Below are 21655 nucleotides of genomic sequence, written 5' to 3'. Positions count from 1 at the left end.
GGTAAAAATAACACAGTGAAACTCGACTGAACAAAAATATTAGTAAAATGTGTAAAGTGTTGGTCCAATGTTTCATGAGCTGAAATTAAAGATCCCTGAAATTTTCCATATGCACTAAAAGCTTCTTTCTCTAAAATTGTGTGGACAAATTTGTTTCCATCTTTGTTAGTGAGCATTTCTCCTTTGCCAAGATAATCCATCTACCTGACAGATGTGGCATTTCAAGAAGTTGATTCAACAGCATGACAATTACACAGGTGTACCTTGTGCTGGGGACAATGAAAGGCCACTCTAAAATGTGCGGTTTTGTGACACAACACAATGCCACAGATGTCTCACGTTTTGAGGGAGCCTGCAATTGGCATGCTGAATGCAGGAATGTCCACCATAGCTGTTGCCAGAGAATTTAATTTTCATTTCCCTAGCATAAGCCACCCTCATAGTCTTTTTAGAGAATTAGGCAGTACGTACAACTGGCCTCACAACCGCAGACCACGTGTATGGCGTTGTTTGGGCGAGCGTTTTTCTGATGTCAACGTTGTGAATTAAGTGCCCTATGGTGGCAGTGGGGTTATGGTGTGGGAAGGCATAAGCTACGGACAGTGAACACAATTGCGTTTTATCAATGGCAATTTGAATGCAGAGAGATACCATGACGAGATCCTGAGGCCCATTGTCGTGCCATTCATCCACCGCCATCACCTCATGTTTCAGCACGATAATGCACGGCTCCGTGTCGCAAGGATCTGTACACAGTTCCTGGAAGTTGAAAATGTCCCAGTTCATCCATGGCCTGCATACTCACCAGACATGTCACCCATTGAGCATGTTCGTGATGCTCTGAATTGACGTGTAGGACAGCGTGTTCCAGTTCCCACCAATATCCAGCAACTTCGCACTGCCATTGAAGAGGGGTGGGACAACATTCCACAGGCCACAATCAACAGCCTGATCAACTCTATGTGAAGGAGATGTGTCCCGCTGCATGAGGCAAATCGTGATCACACCAGATACTGACTGGTTTTCTAATCCATGTACCTACCATTTTTTAAGGCATCTGTGACAAACTGATGCATATCTTTATTCCCAGTTGTGAAAATCCATAGACCTAAAGTGACTGATGTCCTTATATGAACTGTAACTCAGTAAAATGTTAGAAATCGTTGCATGTTACGTTTATATTTTTGTTCAGTATAAAACAGCTTGTGAGGCTTTCATTAGTTTCCCAATGAATAAAGCTGAAGCTGGGTTTCCCAAGTCGTTTGGCGCTAACTGCTCATGCTGAACAGCCAGCTAAACAGACGGCTCTGCAGCCAGCTTAACAGACGGCTCTGCAGCCAGCTAAACAGACGGCTCTGCAGCCAGCTAAACAGACGGCTCTGCAGCCAGCTAAACAGACAGCTCTGCAGCCAGCTAAACAGACGGCTCTGCAGCCAGCTAAACAGACGGCTCTGCAGCCAGCTAAACAGACGGATCTGCAGCCAGCTAAACAGACGGATCTGCAGCCAGCTAAACAGATGGCTCTGCAGCCTATCAGTGTTATTGGGTAGCAGCAAACTAAACAGATGGCTCTGCAGCAACTTAAACAGACGGCTCTGCAGCATATCAGTGTTATTGGGTAACAGCAAGCTAAACAGACGGCTCTGTAGCCTATCTGTGTTATTGGGTAGCAGCAAGCTAAACAGACGGCTCTGCAGCCTTTCTGTGTTATTGGGTAGCAGCAAGCTAAACAGACGGCTCTACAGCCTATCTGTGTTATTGGGTAGCAGCAAGCTAAACAGACGCCTCTGCAGCCTATCTGTGTTATTGGGTAGCAGCAAGCTAAACAGACGGCTCTGCAGCCTATCTGTGTTATTGGGTAGCAGCAAGCTAAACAGACGGCTCTGCAGCCTATCTGTGTTATTGGGTAGCAGCAAGCTAAACAGACGGCTCTGCAGCCTATCTGTGTTATTGGGTAGCAGCAAGCTAAACAGACGGCTCTGCAGCCTATCTGTGTTATTGGGTAGCAGCGAGCTAAACAGACGGCTCTGCAGCCTATCTGTGTTATTGGGTAGCAGCGAGCTAAACAGACGGCTCTGCAGCCTATCTGTGTTATTGGGTAGCAGCAAGCTAAACAGACGGCTCTGCAGCCTATCTGTGTTATTGGGTAGCAGCCAGCTGGTCACTTTCAACCCAGCCCCTATTGAATACACAGTGGGATATGGATAAGGTTGCACTTCCTAGTGCTTCCACTAGATGTCAACCATCTTTAGAAACTCAAATGAGGCTTCTACTGTGTTGTGGAGTTGGATTGGAGCTCTTTGAGTCAGTGGTCTGGCAGAGAGCCAGGTACTGGTCATGTGCATTTCACTTGATAGCGACCTGCGTTCCATGGCTTCTCTACAGATATAGGAATTCTCCGGTTGGAACTTTATTGAAGATTTATGATAACAACATCCTAAAGATCGATTCTATACTTAGTTTGACAAGTTTCTTCGACCTGTAATATAACTTTTTGAAGTTTTCGTCCGATGTTCGGATGGACCTGCACAAGCGTTTGGATTTGTGTACTAAACGTGCTAACAAAAGTAGCTACTTCGACATATATAATGGACATTATCGAACAAATCAAGCATTTATTGTGGAACTAGGATTCCTGGGAGTGCATTCTGATGAAGATCGTCAAAGGAAAGGGAATATTTATAATGTGATTTCTGATTTCTGATTTCTGTTGACTCTGTTGACTTGATAATTGTATTTATTTTCTGAGCGTCGTCTCAGATTATTGCATTCTTTTTCCGTAAAGTTTTTTATAATCTGACACAGCGGTTGCATTAAGGAGAGGTACATCTATATTTCCAAGTCTAACAATTGTATTTATCGACATTTATAATGAGTATTTCTGTAAAATGATGTGGCTCTCTGCATTATCACCGAATGTTTTTGGAACTAATGAACGTAACGCGCCAATGTATACAGAGATTTTTTTATATAAATATGAACTTTATCAAACAAAACATACATGTATTGTGTAACATGAAGTCCTATGAGTGTCATCTGATGAAGATCATCAAAGGTTAGTGATTAATTGTATCTCTATTTGTGCTTTTTGTGACTCCTCTCTTTGGCTGGAAAAAAATGGCTGTGTTTTTCTGTGAGTTGGTGGTGACCTAACATAATCGTTTGTGGTGCTTTCGCTGTAAAGCCTATTTGAAATCGGACACTGTGGTGGGATTAACAACAAGATTACCTTTAAAACGGTATAAGATACATACATGTATGTTTGAGGAATTTTAATTATGAGATTTCTGTTGTTTAGAATTTGGCGCCCTGCATTCACTGGCTGTTGTCATATCGATCCCGTTAACGGGATTGCATCCCAAAGAAAAAAGCCAGTGAGGGAGATATGAGTCTACAGTGATTTTTTTGCAGTTCGTTCCAGTCATTGGCAGCATTAGACACTAACCAGGAATTTCTGAAAACGCTGGACGCTAATGAGGAAGTTAATTTGACAACACTTGACAATAACTAGGAAGTTTTTTTCAAAAACACTAGATACTTACCAGAAAGTTAACAGGAAAACACTGGGCAACAACAAGGAAGTTACTGGACAATAACCAGGAAGTTAATATAAAAACACTGGATAATAACTAGGAGGTTATTATGAAAAGAATAGACACTAACCAGGAAATGATTAGGAAAACACTGAACACCAACTAGAAAGTTACTGGACACTAACTAGAAAGTTAATAAGCTAACCTGATCAGGAAGTCATTATGAAAACACTGTACACTAATCAGAAAGTAAAAATGAAAACACTGGACTAACCAAAAGGGGTGTGTGTGTGTGTGTAGGATGGAGAACCAGAGTTTGTCTGATCAGGTGCTTTGGTCAGTAGAGGAGGTGTTGCGGTCCTCTCCGTTCTCCTATCAGGGCGCTCGCATCATCACAGGCCAGGAGGAGGGAGCCTTCGGCTGGGTCACTGTTAACTACCTGAGTGACCGACTGAAACAGGTGAGAACATTCTCTTTCGTGTTTAAACACTGCTCAACCATAATGTTTGCACCCCAGTAACGAATGCAGGGTATGGCTGGAAAACGTACCTCATTCCAGGGATGGAAGATGTAGCAGTACTCCACATTATCCCATTATCCAAAATGACAAAACAAAATTAAACGCTGCTAGTTTTAAAATGAAAGCGCTTTTTTCATCTTCATTCTAGACGAATATTAAAACAGCCCATGTAAATAATAAAATACTGTCAAGGAGGTGTGTAAACAGAACTCCTTAAAAATGTGGCAAGAACAGAAGTTGGGGTATGGAGGAGACAAAATACTGGTACCTACATATAAAACATGTTGCTTTACACTGTAATTGTTCATACAAACAAAACTAAACTGCCACTTATTAAAAGGAATGGAATGGTTTTCCATATTTCATCTGTGTTAACTGTGTTGGGGGCTGGCTAAGAACAAAGTTCATCTCAGAATGTTGCTTGTGGGGAAAGGGTCTGAATACTTAACAAAATGCCCTGTATCTTACCCAAGAAAAGCCTAAGAGCGAATGAAACTGCCCCTTTATCTCTGTAGGCAAGCTATCTGATGCTGTCTGGTCATAAAGAGTATGACATTGTTGCCGCCCATAGTGTTGAATGAAAGGGAAGACAGCTTGGATTTGACATCACAACCATCAAATCGCATTGAGAGCATACGTCATTGACAGAAACAACTTGAATTGTTGCATCTCGTTGTGTTGTTGTCCTGTGATGGCTGGCTAGCTAGCTAGCTAAAATTGTCCCTTTCCTAAATTAGCCATGGATGGAGATAGGGATATGGACTTGTGGTTTTACTTAGTTCTCTGTACTGGCCAATGATTATAACTGCGACTCTGATCCAACCATTAATTCACACATTGCTGTGCCCCCCTGGCCTGAGAGGATGGAAGTTCAATATGTAGCTAGATGTAGAAGGCCAATGTTAACTAGGTAACGTTGGCCATGAAAGGAAGTTAGGCTAGCAAGCAAGCAATTTAGCCAGGTAGCCTAGAACAACAACACATAAAACCGTGTACTGTATGACAGAGTGATAGACTGTTTAGTCAACATGAGAGGAGGGTGGTGTTTCTCTACCAGTAGGGTGAGTCAACATGACAGAGAGGAGGGTGGTGTTTCTCTACCAGTAGGGTGAGTCAACATGACAGAGAGGAGGGTGGTGTTTCTCTACCAGTAGGGTGAGTCAACATGACAGAGAGGAGGGTGGTGTTTCTCTACCAGTAGGGTGAGTCAACATGAGAGGAGGGTGGTGTTTCTCTACCAGTAGGGCGAGTCAACATGAGAGGAGGGTGGTGTTTATCTACCAGTAGGGTGAGTCAACATGACAGAGAGGAGGGTGGTGTTTCTCTACCAGTAGGGTGATTCAACATGACAGAGAGGAGGGTGGTGTTTCTCTACCAGTAGGGTGAGTCAACATGACAGAGAGGAGGGTGGTGTTTCTCTACCAGTAGGGTGAGTCAACATGACAGAGAGGAGGGTGGTGTTTCTCTACCAGTAGGGTGAGTCAACATGACAGAGAGGAGGGTGGTGTTTCTCTACCAGTAGAGTGAGTCAACATGACAGAGAGGAGGGTGGTGTTTCTCTACCAGTAGGGTGAGTCAACATGACAGAGAGGAGGGTGGTGCTTCTCTACCAGTAGGGTGAGTCTTATTGTCTTATTGTCTACCAGTAGGGTGAGTCTTATTGTCTCGGCCTTTAGGCCACGGTCACAAGGCATGTGAACTAACAGGTTATAGAGCAAACTCTGTGTGTGTGTGTGTGTGTGTGTGTGTGTGTTGCAGGGCTCAGGGACCACCGGAGCTCTTGACCTGGGCGGAGCCTCCACTCAGATCAGCTTTGTAGCCAATCAGGATGTGGCGGAGGAATCGGCGGAGAACGCTGTGACCTTCCGTCTGTATGGAAATGACTACTTCCTCTACACACACAGTTTCCTGTGCTACGGGAAAGACCAAGCGCTCAAACTGGCGCTTGCTCAGCAGACTCAGGTAATCTTGACCCCAGACCTCTAATCCTGATGTCTTACCTTTGATCCCTGGCTCATAACTCTGTGTGTCTGTCTGTGTTTCTGTCTGTCTGTGTCTTTCTGTCTGTCTGTCTGTCAGTCTGGGGACAGCTCAGTGCTAGACCCGTGTTTCCACCCAGGTTATAGTGTTGATCGAAGCTACTTTAGCGTGTACTCCAGCCCATGCGTCATGGCTGGGAAACCCCTCGTCTCCAGGGACAGTTTCACTCACGTAGGAGCAGGAAACGCATCATTGTGCCAGGAAGTAGTCAGAAGAATCTTCAACTTCAGTAGCTGCAGCTTCAGTCGCTGTTCTTTCAACAGGGTCTACCAGCCACCACTACAGGGGCCGTTTGGGGTGAGCTTAACTTTTACCCTAACCCTACATTCCTAGAAAAAAGGGTTCCAAAAGGGTTTTTTCGGCTGTCCCTATAGGATAACCCTTTTTGGTTTCAGGTAGAACCTTCATGGAACCCAAAAGGGTTCTACCTGGAACCAAAAGGGTTATACCTGGAACCAAAAAGGGTTCTTCAACAGGGTCTTGTAAACCCCTGGTAACCCCTTCTGGGATTGAATGCAGAACACTTCTTAGTGATGAGAATGACAAGTTGTGAGAAAATTCTCAGAATCATCTGTCTTTTTAATTTAGCTGTCTCTTTCTGTATCTCTCTTTGTCTCTCTCTACCTCTCTCTCTCCCTCTCTCTGTCTCTCTCTCCCTCTTTCTGTCTCTCTCGGTCTGTCTCTTCTCTCTCCCTCCCTGTCTGTCTCTTCTTTCTGTCTCTCGCTCTCTGTCTCTTCTCTCTCCCTCCCTGTCTGTCTCTTCTTTCTGTCTCTCGCTCTCTGTCTCTCTCTCTCCTTCTCTTTCTGTCTCTCTCTGTCTCTTCTCTCCCTCTTTATTTATCGCTTGTCTCCTCTCTCCCTCCCTTTATTTCTCTCGTCTCACTTTTCTCTCTCCTCTTTCTTCTCTTCTCCTCTCTCTTCTCTGTCTCTCTCCTCTCTGTCTCTCTCTCAGGCATTCTCAGCATTCTACTTTGTGATGAACTTTCTGAACTTGACATCAGGCTCTCTGGAAAGCAGCAGGGAGAAGCTGGAGCGCTACTGTTCTAGACCCTGGACCCAGGTATATACACACACACACATGCTACTGTTCTAGACCCTGGACCCAGGTATATACACACACACATGCTACTGTTCTAGACCCTGGACCCAGGTATATACACACACACACACACACACATGCTTACTGTTCTACACCCTGGACCCAGGTATATACACACACACATGCTTACACATAATAAGACACGCACTCTACAGACACATGGGTTTTGTGTTGTAAATATGTGGTAGTAGAGTAGTGGCCTGAGGGAACACACGTAATGTGGCAATTTTTTTAATGAAATGTAAGGTTTTGTAATATTTTAAATTGTATATAACTACCGTAATGTTGCTGGACTCCAGGAAGAGTAGCTGCGGCCTTGGCAGGAACTAATGGGGATCCATAATAAACCCCAGGAAGAGTAGCTGCTGCCTTGGCAGGAACTAATGGCGATCCATAATAAACCCCAGGAAGAGTAGCTGCTGCCTTGGCAGGAACTAATGGGGATCCATAATAAAACCCAGGAAGAGTAGCTGCTGCCTTGACAGGAACTAATGGGGATCCATAATAAACCCCAGGAAGTGTAGCTGCTGCCTTGGCAGGAACTAATGGGGATCCATAATAAATCCCAGGAAGAGTAGCTGCTGCCTTGGCAGGAACTAATGGGGATCCATAATAAACCCCAGGAAGAGTAGCTGCTGCCTTGGCAGGAACTAATGGCGATTCATAATAAACCCCAGGAAGAGTAGCTGCTGCCTTGGCAGGAACTAATGGGGATCCATAATAAACCTCAGGAAGAGTAGCTGCTGCCTTGGCAGGAACTAATGGGGATCCATAATAAACCCCAGGAAGAGTAGCTGCTACCTCGGCAGGAACTAATGGGGATCCTTAATTAATACATATACATACACATATAAGCACACATGCACTTTCTCCCAGTCACAATCCTCACTGCACTCGATGTGTAATGTGTGTGTGCAGATCAAACAGCAGCACCCTGATGTGAAGGAGAAGTATCTGGCAGAGTATTGTTTCTCTGGGAGCTACATCCTGTCTCTACTGACTGACGGATACAACTTCACCTCAGACACATGGACAGACATCACGTTCATCAAGAAGGTCAGACACACACCTGGCAATATAAACAGGCCTGTATGAACATGTTATCAGTATTGATAGCTGGTTAAGAGTTATGTTATGTTGTTAGTAGTTAAATATGCATTAATGTCACACTATCAGTCTTCAAGTTTCACTGTTTTATTGTCACGTGTACAAGTACAGTGAAATGCCTTTTGGGCTGTTTTCCCAACAATGCAGTAATCAATATCAGTATAGTACCACACAATAGACTAAAGTAGAACAAAAACACAGTAGAAATCAGAAGAACATGATAAAGAAAGTATACTATATGCAGGGTCAGTACCATATTAACAATGTGCAGGGATACTGGAGTGATCGAGGTAGAAATTTATACCAAGATGGCATAGCAATCAGACGTCCTTTGTCCTCGGCTTGTCGTGTCCCGTGTATATATATATTTACATCTTTATTCGCATATCTTTTATATATTTTCTTTTCCAAAAACTTAACTTCAAAACACTCTCCTGCTCCACTCCAGCAGGTATATTTCACTGGTCACCCCCAAAGTCAATTCCTCCTTTGTCCTTCTTTCCTTCCAGTTCTCTGCTGCCAATGACTGGAACGAATTGCAAAAATCACTGAAGCTGGAGTCTTATATCTCCCTCACTAACTTTAATTAAGCATCAGTTGTCAGAGCAGCTAACCATTCATTGCACCTGTACACAGCCCATCTGTAGCCCACCCAACTACCTCATCCCCATATTGTTCTTTATTTTTTGCTCATTTGCACCCCAGTATCTCTACTTGCACATTCATCTTCTGCACATCTACCACTCCAGTGTTCAATTGCTAAATTGTAATTATTTCGCCACTATGGCCTATTTATTGCCTTACCTCCCTAATCTTACTACATTTGCACACACTGTACGTACGTTTGTTTATCTCGTGTAACTCTGTTGTTTGTTTCGCACTGCTTTGCTTTATCTTGGCCGGGTCGCAGTTGTAAATGAGAACTTGTTCTCAACTGTCCTACCTGGTTAAATAATCAAATCAAATTTCAAATCAAATCAAATTTATTTATATAGCCCTTCGTACATCAGCTGATATCTCAAAGTGCTGTACAGAAACCCAGCCTAAACCCCAAACAGCAAGCAATGCAGGTGTAGAAGCACGGTGGCTAGGAAAAACTCCCTAGAAAGGCCAAAACCTAGGAAGAAACCTAGAGAGGAACCAGGCTATGTGGGGTGGTCAGTCCTCTTCTGGCTGTGCCTGGTGGAGATTATAACAGAACATGGCCAAGATGTTCAAATGTTCATAAATGACCAGCATGGTCGAATAATAATAAGGCAGAACAGTTGAAACTGGAGCAGCAGCACGGTCAGGTGGACTGGGGACAGCAAGGAGTCATCATGTCAGGTATTCCTGGGGACAGCAAGGAGTCATCATGTCAGGTATTCCTGGGGCATGGTCCTAGGGCTCAGGTCCTCCGAGAGAGAGAAAGAAAGAGAGAATTAGAGAGAGCATATGTGGGATGGCCAGTCCTCTTTTGGCTGTGCCGGGTGGAGATTAAATAAAGGTTCAATTAAAAAAACACAGGTACACCTTGTGCTGGGGAGAATAAAAGACCAATCTAAAATATGCAGTTTTGCCACACAACACAATGCCACAGATGTCTCAAGTTTTGAGGGAGCGTGCAATTGGCATGCGACTGCAGGAATGTCCACCAGAGCTGTTGCCAGATAATTGAATGTTAATTTCAAATCAAAATCATCAAATCAAATCACTTTTTATTTGTCACATACACATGGTTAGCAGATGTTAATGCGAGTGTAGCAAAATGCTTGTGCTTCTAGTTCCGACAATGCAGTAATATCCAACAAGTAATCTAACCTAACAATTTCACAACAACTACCTTATACACAGTGTAAAGGAATGAATAAGAATATGTACATAAAAATATATGAATGAGTGATGGCCGAACAGCATAGGCAAGATGCAGTAGATGGTATACAGTATATACAGAGTACAGTATACACATATGAGATGAGTAATGTAGGGTATGTAAACATTATATAAAGTAGCATTGTTTAAAGTGGCTAGTGATACATTTATTACATCAATTTTTTATCATTAAAGTGGCAGGAGTTGAGTCAGCATGTTGGCAGCAGGCACTCAATGTTAGTGATGGCTGTTTAACAGTCTGATGGCCTTGAGATAGAAGCTGTTTTTCAGTCTCTCGGTCCACGCTATGATGCACTTGTACTGACCTCGCCTTCTTGATGATAGCGGGGTGAACATGCAGTGGCTCGGGTTGTTGTTGTCCTTGATGACTTGTCTTGATGACTCTTTTTGGCCTTCCTGTGACATCGGGTGGTGTAGGTGTCCTAGAGGGCAGGTAGTTTGTGATGCGTTGTGAAGACCTCACAACCCTCTGGAGAGCCTTCGGTTGTGGGCGGAACAGTTGCCGTACCAGGCGGTGATACAGCCTGACAGGATGCTCTCGATTGTGCATCTGTAAACGTTTGTGGGTGTTTTTGGTGACAAGCCAAATTTCTTCAGCCTTCTGAGGTTGAAGAGGCGCTGCTGAGCCTTCTTCACCACGCTGTCTGTGTGGGTGGACCATTTCAGTTTGTCTGTGATGTGTACGCCAAGGAACTTAAAACTTTCCACCCTCTCCACTACTGTCCCGTCGATGTGGATAGGGGGCTGCTCCCTCTGCTGTTTCCTGAAGTCCACAACCATCTCTTTTGTTTTGTTGACATTGAGTGTTAGGTTATTTCCTGACACCACACTCCGAGGGCCCTCACCTTCTCCCTGTAGGCCGTATCGTCGTTGTTGGTAATCAAGCCTACCACTGTAGTGTCGTCTGCAAACTTGATGATTGAGTTGGAGACGTGCATGGCCACGCAGTCATGGGTGAACATACAGGAGAGTACAGGAGAGGGCTGAGAACGTATCCTTGTGGGGCCCCATTTTTGAGGATCAGCGGGGTGGAGATGTTGTTACCTACCCTCACCACCTGGAGGCGGCCCGTCAGGAAGTCCAGGACCCAGTTGCACAGGGCGGGGTCGAGACCCAGAGCTTAATGACGTGTTTGTAGGGTACTATGGTGTTAAATGCTGAGCTGTGGTCGATGAACAGCATTCTTACATAGGTATTCCTCTTGTCCAGATGGGTTAGGGCAGTGTCCAGTGTGATTGTGATTATGTCGTCTGTGGACCTATTGGGGCGGTAAGCAAATTAGAGTGGGTCTAGGGTGTCAGGTAAAGGTGGAGGTGATATGGTCCTTGACTAGTCTCTCAAAGCACTTCATGATGACGGAAGTGAGTGCTAGTCATTTAGCTCAGTTACCGTCGCTTTCTTGGGAACAGGAACAATGGTGGCCCTCTTGAAGCATGTGGGAACAGCAGACTGGGACAAGGATTGATTGAATATGTCCGTAAACACACCAGCCAGCACCAGGACGCGGCTCGGGGTGCCGTCTGGGCGGGCAGCCATGCAAAGGTTAACACGTTTAAATGTTTTACTCACATTGGCTGCAGTGAAGGATAGCCCGCAGGTTTTTGTAGCGGGACATGACAGTGGCACTGTGTTTCCCTCAAAGCGAGCAAATAAGTTTTCCAGTTTGTCTGGGAGCAAGACATCCTGGTACGCGACGGGGCCGGATTTCCTTTTGTAGTCCGTGATGGACTGTAGACCCTGCCACATACCTCTCGTGTCTGAGCCGTTGAATTGCGACTCTACTTTGTCTCTATACTGACGCTTAGCTTGTTTTATTGCCTTGCGGAGGGAATAGCTACACTGTTTGTATCCGGTCATGTTTCCGGTCACCTTGCCATGATTAAAAGCAGTGGTTCGCACTTTCAGTTTTGCGCGAATGCTGCCTTCAATCCACGGTTTCTGGTTGGGGAATGTTTTAATACACGCTGTAGGTACAACATCACCGATGCCCTTGCTAATAAAGTCCCTCACCAAATTAGCGTATTCATCAGTGTTGTTGTTCGACGCTATGCGAAATATATCCCAGTCCACGTTATCGAAGCAATCTTGAAGCGTGGAATCCGATTGGTCAGACCAGCGTTGAACAGACCTGGCGCTTCCTCTTTTAGTTTTAGTCTATAGGCTGGGAGCAACAAAATGGAGTCGTGGTCAGATTTTCCGAAAGGAGGGCAGGGGAGGGCTTTATATGCGCCACAGAAGTTAGAATAACAACGATCCAGGGTTTTGCCAGCCCGTGTTGCGCATTCGATATGCTGATAAAAATGTAGGGATCCTTGTTTTCAGATCAGCCTTGTTAAAATCCCCAGCTACAATAAATGCAGTCTCAGGATATGTGGTTTCCAGTTTACATAGAGTCAAATGAAGTTCTTTCAGGGCCGTCGATGTGTCTGCTTGGGGGGGGGGGGGGGGTATACACGACTGTGATTATGATCAAAGAGAATTCTCTTGGTAGATAATGTGGTCGGCATTTGATTGTAAGCAATTCTAAGTCAGGTGAACAAAAGGACTTGAGTTCCTGTATGTTGTTATGATCACACCACGACTCGTTAATCATAAGGCATACCCCCCTGCCCTTCTTACCAGAGAGATGTTTGTTTCTGTCAGCGCGGTGCGTGAAGAAACCAGGTGGCTGTACTGACTCTGATAACGTATCCAGAGTGAGCCATGTTTCCGTGAAACAAAGAACGTTAGTCTCTGATGTCTCTCTGGAAGGCAACCTTGCTCGGATTTCGTTTACCTTGTTGTCAAGTGACTGGACATTGGCGAGTAGTATGCTCGGGAGCGGTGTGCGATTTGCCTGTCTACGGAGCCTGACCAGAAGACCGCTCCGTCAGCCCCTTCTGCGGCGCCGTTGTTTTGGGTCGCCGGCTGGGATCCTATCCATTGTCCTGGGTGGCGGACCAAACAGAGCATCCGCTTTGTGAAAGTTGTATTCCTGGTCGTAATGTTGGTGAGTTGACGTTGCTCTTATATCAAATAGTTCCTCCCGACAGTATGTAATAAAACCTAAGATTTCCTGGGGTAACAATGTAAGAAATAACACATTAAAAAAATATGCGAAGCGAGGTGGCCGTCTCTGTCGGCGCCAGAAGTCATAACTCCATCATTTCTCTAACATAAGCTGCCTTCGTCGTTTTCGAGGATTTGGCAGTACGTCCGGCCTCACAACCGCAGACCACATGTATGGCGTCACATGGACGAGCGGTTTGCTGATGTCAACGTTGTGAACAGAGTGCCACATGGTGGTGGTGGAGTTATGGTGTAAGCAGGTATAAGCTACGGACAGCGAACACAATTGCATTTTATCAATGGCAATTTGAATGCAGAGATACCGTGACGAGTTCCTGAGGCCCATTGGAACATCACCTCGTATTTCAGCATGATAAAGCACCACCTCATGTTGCAAGGAACTGTACACAGTTCCTAGAAGCTGAAAATGTCCTAGTTCTTCCCTGGCCTACATACTCACCAGACATGTCACCCATTAAGCATGTTTGGGATGCTCTGGATCGACGTGTACGACAGCATGTTCCAGTTCCCGACAAATATACAACATCTTTGCACAGCCATCGAAGATGAGTGGGACCACATTCCACAGGCCACAATCCCTGATCAACTCTATGTGAAGGAGATGTGTCACGCTGTATGAGGCAGATGGCGGTCACATCAGGTACTGACTGGTTTTCTGATCCTCTTCCCTACCCTTTCTTAAGGTATCTTTGACCAACAGATGCATATCTGTACTCCCAGTTATGTGAAATCCATAGATTAGGGACTAATGAATTCATTAATTATATGAACTGTAACTCAGTAAAATCTTTGAAATTGTTGCATGTTGCATTTATATTTCTGTTCAGCATTTATCCTGAATCTGGTAATGAATGGTGTGGCTGTTGAACAAGTTGAGGAGACTAAATTACTTGGGGTTACCTTAGATTTAATCTTTTGACCATGATAGTTTACAATGGTTGTAAAGATGGGGAGAGGTCTGTCCATAAAAAAGACATGCTCGGGCCTCCCGGGTGGCGCAGTGGTCTAGGGCATCGCAGCGCTAGCTGTACCACCAGAGATTCTGGGATCTCGCCCAGGCTCTGTCGCAGCCGGCTGCGACCGGGAGGTCCATGGGGCGGCACACAATTGGCCTAGCGTCGTCCGGGTTAGCGAGGGTTTGGTCTGTAGGGATATCCTTGTCTCATCGCCCACTAGCGACTCTTGTGGTGGGCCAGGCGCAGTGCACGCTAACCAGGTCGCCAGGTGCACAGTGTTTCCTCCGACACATTGGTGCGGCTGGCTTCCGGGTTGGATGCGCGCTGTGTTAAGAAGCAGTGCGGCTTGGTTGGGTTGTGTTTCGGAGGATGCATGGCTTTCGACCTTCGTCTCTCCCGAGCCCGTACGGGAGTTGTAGCGATGAGACAAGATAGTAACTACTAACAATTGGATACCACGAAATTAGGGCGAAATGGGGATTAAAAAATAAATTTAAAAAAGATGCTCAGATTTCTTGACACCACACTCCTAAAGCAGGTCCTGCGGGCTCTAGTTTGATCTTATCTTGATTATTGTCCAGTCATGTGGTCAAGTGCTGCAAAGAAACACCTAGTTAAGCTGTAGCTGGCCCAGAGCAAAGGCACGTCTTGCTCTTCATTGTAATCAGAGGGCTGATATAAATACTATGCATGCCAGTCTCACTTGGCTCAGAGTTGAGGAGAGACTGACTGCATCACTTCTTCTTTTTATAAGAAACAATGTGTTGAAAATCCCAAATTGTTTGCATAATCAACTTACACACAGCTCTGACACACACACTTACCCCACCAGAGGTCTTTTGACAGTCCTCTTGTCACGCCCTGACCTGAGTATTCTTTGTTTTCTTTATATACACTGCTCAAAAAAATAAAGGGAACACTTAAACAACACAATGTAACTCCAAGTCAATCACACGTGAAATCAAACTGTCCACTTAGGAAGCAACACTGATTGACAATAAATTTCACATGCTGTTGTGCAAATGGAATAGACAACAGGTGAAAATTCTAGACATTTAGCAAGACACCTCCAATAAAGTAGTGGTTCTGCAGGTGGGGACCACAGACCACTTCTCAGTTCCTATGCTTCCTGGCTGATGTTTTGGTCACTTTTGAATGCTGGCGGTGCTTTGACTCTAGTGGTAGCATGAGACGGAGTCTACAACCCACACAAGTGGCTCAGCTAGTGCAGCTCATCCAGGGTGGCACATCAATGCGAGATGTGGCAAGAAGGTTTGCTGTGTCTGTCAGCGTAGTGTCCAGAGCATGGAGGCGATACCAGGAGACAGGCCAGTACATCAGGAGACGTGGAGGAGGCCGTAGGAGGGCAACAACCCAGCAGCAGGACCGCTACCTCCACCTTTGTGCAAGGAGGAGCACTGCCAGAGCCCTGCAAAATGACCTACAGCAGGCCACAAATGTGCATGTGTCTGCTCAAACGGTCAGAAACAGACTCCATGAGGGTGGTATGAGGGTCCGACGTCCACAGGTGGGGGTTGTGCTTACAGCCAAACACCATGCAGGACGTTTGGCATTTGCCAGAGAACACCAAGATTGGCAAATTCGCCACTGGCGCCCTGTGCTCTTCACAGATGAAAGCAGGTTCACACTGAGCACATGTGACAGACGTGACAGTCTGGAGACACCATGGAGAACATTCTGTTGCCTGCAACATCCTCCAGCATGACAGGTGTGGTGGTGGGTCAGTCATGGTGTGGGGTGGCATTTCTTTGGGGGGCCGCACAGCCCTCCATGTGTTCGCCAGAGGTAGCCTGACTGCCATTAGGTACCGAGATGAGATCCTCAGACCCCTTGTGAGACCATATGCTGGTGTGGTTGGCCCTGGGTTCCTCCTACTGCAAGACAATGCTAGACCTCATGTGGCTGGAGTGTGTCAGCAGTTCCTGCAAGAGGAAGGCATTGATGCTATGGACTGGCCCGCCCGTTCCCCAGACCTGAATCCAATTCAGCACACCTAGGACATCATGTCTTGCTCCATCCACCAACGCCACGTTGCACCACAGACTGTCCAGGAGTTGGCGGATGCTTTAGTCCAGGTCTGGGAGGAGATCCCTCAGGAGACCATCCGCCACCTCATCAGGAGCATGCCCAGGCATTGTAGGGAGGTCATACAGGCACGTGGAGGCCACACACTCTACTGAGCCTCATTTTGACTTGTTTTAAGGACATTACATCAAAGTTGGATCAGCCTGTAGTGTGGTTTTCCACTTTGATTTTGAGTGTGACTCCAAATCCAGACCTCCATGGGTTGATAAATTTGATTTCCATTGATAATTTGTGTGTGATTTTGTTGTCAGCACATTCAACTATGTAAAGAAAAAAGTATTTAATAAGAATATTTTATTCATTCAGATCTAGGATGTGTTATTTTAGTGTTCCCTTTATTTTTTTGAGCAGTGTATTTTGGTTAGGTCAGGGTGTGACATGGGTGATGTATTTGTTTTGTACTGTCTAGGGGTTTTGTAGGTTTATGGGGTTGTTTACCATTGAGGTGTTTATGTATGTCTATGGTTGCCTAGATTGGTTCTCAATTAGAGGCAGTTGCCTGTGTCTGCACATTTAGATTATATAGCGTCACCGTCGTTTGTTGTTTTGTAAGTTTGTTTCAGTGTTCTTTCTTCATTAAATATAGAACATGTATTCATATCACCCTGCGCCTTGGTCTCCTCACTACGACGATCGTGACACCTCTAATCCAGGACAAATTCCGTAAAGCGTACAGTATTATATAGAGCCCTTATTGCATGGAACTTCCTTTATATATACTTCCTCTATATAGGGAATAGGGCTCTGGTCAACAGTAGTGTTCCATATAGGGCTCTGGTCAACAAAATCAAATCAAAATCAAATCAAATGTATTTATATAGCCCTTCGTACATCAGCTGATATCTAAAAGTGCTATACAGAATCCCAGCCTAAAACCCCAAACAGCAAGCAATGCAGGTGTAGAAGCACGGCGGCTAGGAAAAACTCCCTAGAAAGGCCAAAACCTAGGAAGAAACCTAGAGAGGAACCAGGCTATGTGAGGTGGCCAGTCCTCTTCTGGCTGTGCCGGGTGGAGATAACAGAACATGGCCAAGATGTTCAAATGTTCATAAATGACCAGCATGGTCCAATAATAATAAGGCAGAACAGTTGAAACTGGAGCAGCAGCACGGCCAGGTGGACTGGGGACAGCAAGGAGTCATCATGTCAGGTAGTCCTGAGGCATGGTCCTAGGGCTCAGGTCCTCAGAGAGAGAGAAAGAAAGAGAGAGTTAGAGAGAGCATATGTGGGATTCACACAGGACACTGAATAGGACAGGAGAAGTACTCCAGATATAACAAACTGACCCTAGCCCCCCGACACATAAACTAATGCAGCATAAATACTGGAGGCTGAGACAGGAGGGGTCAGGAGACACTGTGGCCCCATCCGAGGACACCCCCGGACAGGGCCAAACAGGAAGGATATAACCCCACCCAATTTGCCAAAGCACAGCCCCCACACCACTAGAGGGATATCTTCAACCACCAACTTACCATCCTGAGAAGAGGCTGAGTATAGCCCACAAAGATCTCCGCCACTGCACAACCCAAGGGGGGGCGCCAACCCAGACAGGATGACCACATCAGTGACTCAACCCACTCAGGTGACACACCCCTCCCAGGGACGGTATGAGAGAGCCCCAGTAAGCACGTGACTCAGCCCCTGTAATAGAGTTAGAGGCAGAGAATCCCAGTGGAAAGAGGGGAACCAGCCAGGCAGAGACAGCAAGGGCGGTTCGTTGCTCCAGAGCCTTTCCGTTCACCTTCCCACTCCTGGGCCAGACTACACTCAATCATATGACCCACTGAAGAGATGAGTCTTCAGTAAAGACTTAAAAGGTTGAGACCGAGTTTGCGTCTCTGACATGGGTAGGCAGACCGTTCCATAAAAATTGAGCTCTATAGGAGAAAGCCCTGCCTCCAGCTGTTTGCTTAGAAATTCTAGGGACAATTAAATCAAATCAAATTGTATTTGTCACATACACATGGTTAGCAGATGTTAATGCGAGTGTAGCGAAATGCTTGTACTTCACAATTAGGAGGCCTGCGTCTTGTGAACGTAGCGTATGTGTAGGTATGTACGGCAGGACCAAATCAGAGAGATAGGTGGGAGCAAGCCCATGTAATGCTTTGTAGGTTAGCAGTAAAACCTTGAAATCAGCCCTTGCTTTGACAGGAAGCCAGTGTAGGGAGGCTAGCACTGGAGTAATATGATCAATTTTTTTGGTTCTAGTCAGGATTCTAGCAGTCGTATTTAGCACTAACTGAAGTTTATTTAGTGCTTTATCCGGGTAGCCGGAAAGTAGAGCATTGCAGTAGTCTAACCTAGAAGTGACAAAAGCATGGATTAATTTTTCTGCATCATTTTTGGACAGAAAGTTTCTGATTTTTGCAATGTTACGTAGATGGAAAAAAGCTGTCCTTGAAATGGTCTTGATATGTTCTTCAAAAGAGAGATCAGGATCCAGAGTAACGCCGAGGTCCTTCACAGTTTTATTTGAGATGACTGTACAACCATTAAGATTAATTGTCAGATTCAACAGAAGATCTCTTTGTTTCTTGGGACCTAGAACAAGCATCTCTGTTTTGTCCGAGTTTAAAAGTAGAAAGTTTGCAGCCATCCACTTCCTTATGTCTGAAACACATGCTTCTAGCGAGGGCAATTTTGGGGCTTCACCATGTTTCATTGAAATGTACAGCTAATGTGTCATCCGCATAGCAGTGAAAGTTAACATTATGTTTTCGAATGACATCCCCAAGAGGTCAAATATATAGTGAAAACAATAGTGGTCCTAAAACGGAACCTTGAGGAACACCGAAATTTACAGTTGATTTGTCAGAGGACAAACCATTCACAGAGACAAACTGATATCTTTCCCGACAGATAAGATCTAAACCAGGCCAGAACTTGTCCTTGTAGACCAATTTGGGTTTCCAATCTCTCCAAAAGAATGTGGTGATCGATGGTATCAAAAGCAGCACTAAGGTCTAGGAGCACGAGGACAGATGCAGAGCCTCGTCATTTACCACCTTCACAAGTGCAGTCTCAGTGCTATGATGGGGTCTAAAACCAGACTGAAGCATTTCGTATACATTGTTTGTCTTCAGGAAGGCAGTGAGTTGCTGCGCAACAGCCTTTTCTAAAATGTTTGAGAGGAATGGAAGATTCAATATAGGCCGATAGTTTTTGATGTTTTCTGGGTCAAGGTTTGGCTTTTTCAAGAGAGGCTTTATTACTGCCACTTTTAGTGAGTTTGGTACACATCTGGTGGATAGAGAGCCGTTTATTATGTTCAACATAGGAGGGCCAAGCACAGGAAGCAGCTCTTTCAGTAGTTTAGTTGGAATAGGGTCCAGTATGCAGCTTGATGTTTTAGAGGCCATGATTATTTTCATCATTGTGTCAGTAGTGCACCATACAGTAGTGCACCATACACACACTTACCCCACCAGAGGTCTTCTCACAGTCCTCTAATCCAGAACAAATTCCATAAAGCGTACAGTAATATATAGAGCCATAATTGCATCTCATATTGCTCAAATAAACAGAAAACCTGGTTTCAAAAAACAGATAAAGCAACACCTCATGCCGCAACGCCGCTCCCCTATTAGACCCAGATAGTTTGTGTGTATGTAGTGATATGTAGGCTGTGTGTGCCTTTTTTAAATTTATTTAGTTCTGTCCATGTAGTTCATGGTTTGTGTGGACCCCAGGTAGAGTAGCTGCTGCTTTTGCAACAGCTAATGGGGATCCTAATAAAATACCAAAATACCAATCATTTAGATTCAATATCATGACCTAAACAATGTTCTCTTGACTTTCTGAAATATATCTTCAACACTGACTGTGATGTGTGCATGTGCGTGTGCGTGTGTGCTTGCGTGTGTGTGTAGATTTCAGGTAGTGATGCAGGTTGGACGTTGGGCTACATGCTGAATCTGACCAATATGATTCCAGCCGAGGCTCCAGACACTCCTCCTCTTCCTCATGCCGGCTACGTCACCCTCCTCTTCTTCATCTCTCTTCTCCTCTTCTTCCTCCTCTTCCTCTGTTTCCGATTCCTGAGGCCGCGCCGCAACTCCCAGACACAGATGATATAGACACGCTGGACACCATAAGGACACTGTGTGTGTGTGTGTGTGTGTGTGTGTGTGTGTGTGTGTGTGTGTGTGTGTGTGTGTGTGTGTGTGTGAACTATGTGAACATGATGTTTATAAAATGTATCTCATGTTGTCATGCTTCTTATTCTCCAGTAAAGTTCAGATGTATAAAACAAACTGACCTTACTGTCATTTACTGTCTCTTTGAAAGAATGTTCAAATTAAATACTCACCTGACATATTCAAATGATGTAAAAATTACGGATTGACTATATGAACAGGTTTATAAAAGGTGTATAACAGGTTTATTACAGGTTTGTGTTGGCTATATGAACAGGTTTATAAAATATTTATAACAGGTTTATAACAGGATTATAACAGGTTTGTATTGACTATATGAACAGATTTATAGCAGGTTTGTATTGACTATATGAACAGGTTTATAACAGGTGTATAACAGGTTTATAACAGGTTTATTGCAGGTTTGTGTTGACTATATGAACATGATTATAACAGGTTTGTATTGACTATATGAACAGGTTTATAACAGGATTGTATTGACTATATGAACAGGTTTATTGCAGGTTTGTATTGACTATATGAACAGGTTTATAAAAGGTGTATAACAGGTGTATAACAGGTTTATAACAGGTTTATTGCAGGTTTGTGTTGACTATATGAACAGGATTATAACAGGTTTGTATTGACTATATGAACAGGTTTATAACAGGTTTGTATTGACTATATGAACAGGTTTATGACAGGATTGTATTGACTATATGAACAGGTTTACAACAGGTTTATAACAGGATTGTACTGACTTTATGAACAGGTTTATAGCAGGATTGTATTGACTATATGAACATGTTTATAACAGGATTGTATTGACTATATGAACAGGTTTATAACAGGATTGTATTGACTTTATGAACAGGTTTATAGCAGGATTGTATTGACTATATGAACATGTTTATAACAGGATTGTATTGACTATATGAACAGGTTTATAGCAGGTTTGTATTGACTACATGAACAGATTTTAACAGGTTTATAATAGATTTACAACAGTTTTGTTTTGGCAGCTTTAGAGCAGGTTTGTACTGACTTCATAAGACGTTTATAATAGGTTTACAATGTGTTCATATTTTGTATGTGAACAGGTTTATAAGAGGTTTATTTTATTTAGTATGGATCCCCATTAGTTCCTGACAAGGCAGCAGCTACTCTTCCTGGGGTTTAGTACGGATCCCCATTAGTTCCTGCCAAGGCAG

General features: G+C 44.5%; 1 protein-coding gene across 1 annotated transcript in view; it reads left to right on the top strand.

Annotated features, from left to right (window-relative positions):
- The window catches only part of entpd1 (ectonucleoside triphosphate diphosphohydrolase 1), a 74140-nt gene extending 53579 nt beyond the window's left edge, over positions 1-20561 (top strand). The window contains exons 5-10 of the mRNA XM_036959855.2: positions 3834-3993; positions 5812-6015; positions 6133-6390; positions 7046-7153; positions 8111-8248; positions 20178-20561. Coding sequence (XP_036815750.1) covers positions 3834-3993; positions 5812-6015; positions 6133-6390; positions 7046-7153; positions 8111-8248; positions 20178-20384 — 1075 coding nt within the window. The 3' untranslated portion in view covers positions 20385-20561. The remainder of the gene's footprint in view (positions 1-3833; positions 3994-5811; positions 6016-6132; positions 6391-7045; positions 7154-8110; positions 8249-20177) is intronic.
- The last annotated feature ends 1094 nt before the right edge of the window (positions 20562-21655 follow it).

This window comes from Oncorhynchus mykiss, chromosome 23 (genome assembly GCF_057628025.1).
Source record: "Oncorhynchus mykiss isolate SJ-2025 chromosome 23, ASM5762802v1, whole genome shotgun sequence".
NCBI lineage: Eukaryota > Metazoa > Chordata > Actinopteri > Salmoniformes > Salmonidae > Oncorhynchus > Oncorhynchus mykiss.
This window is presented reverse-complemented; position numbering and strand designations above follow the sequence as displayed.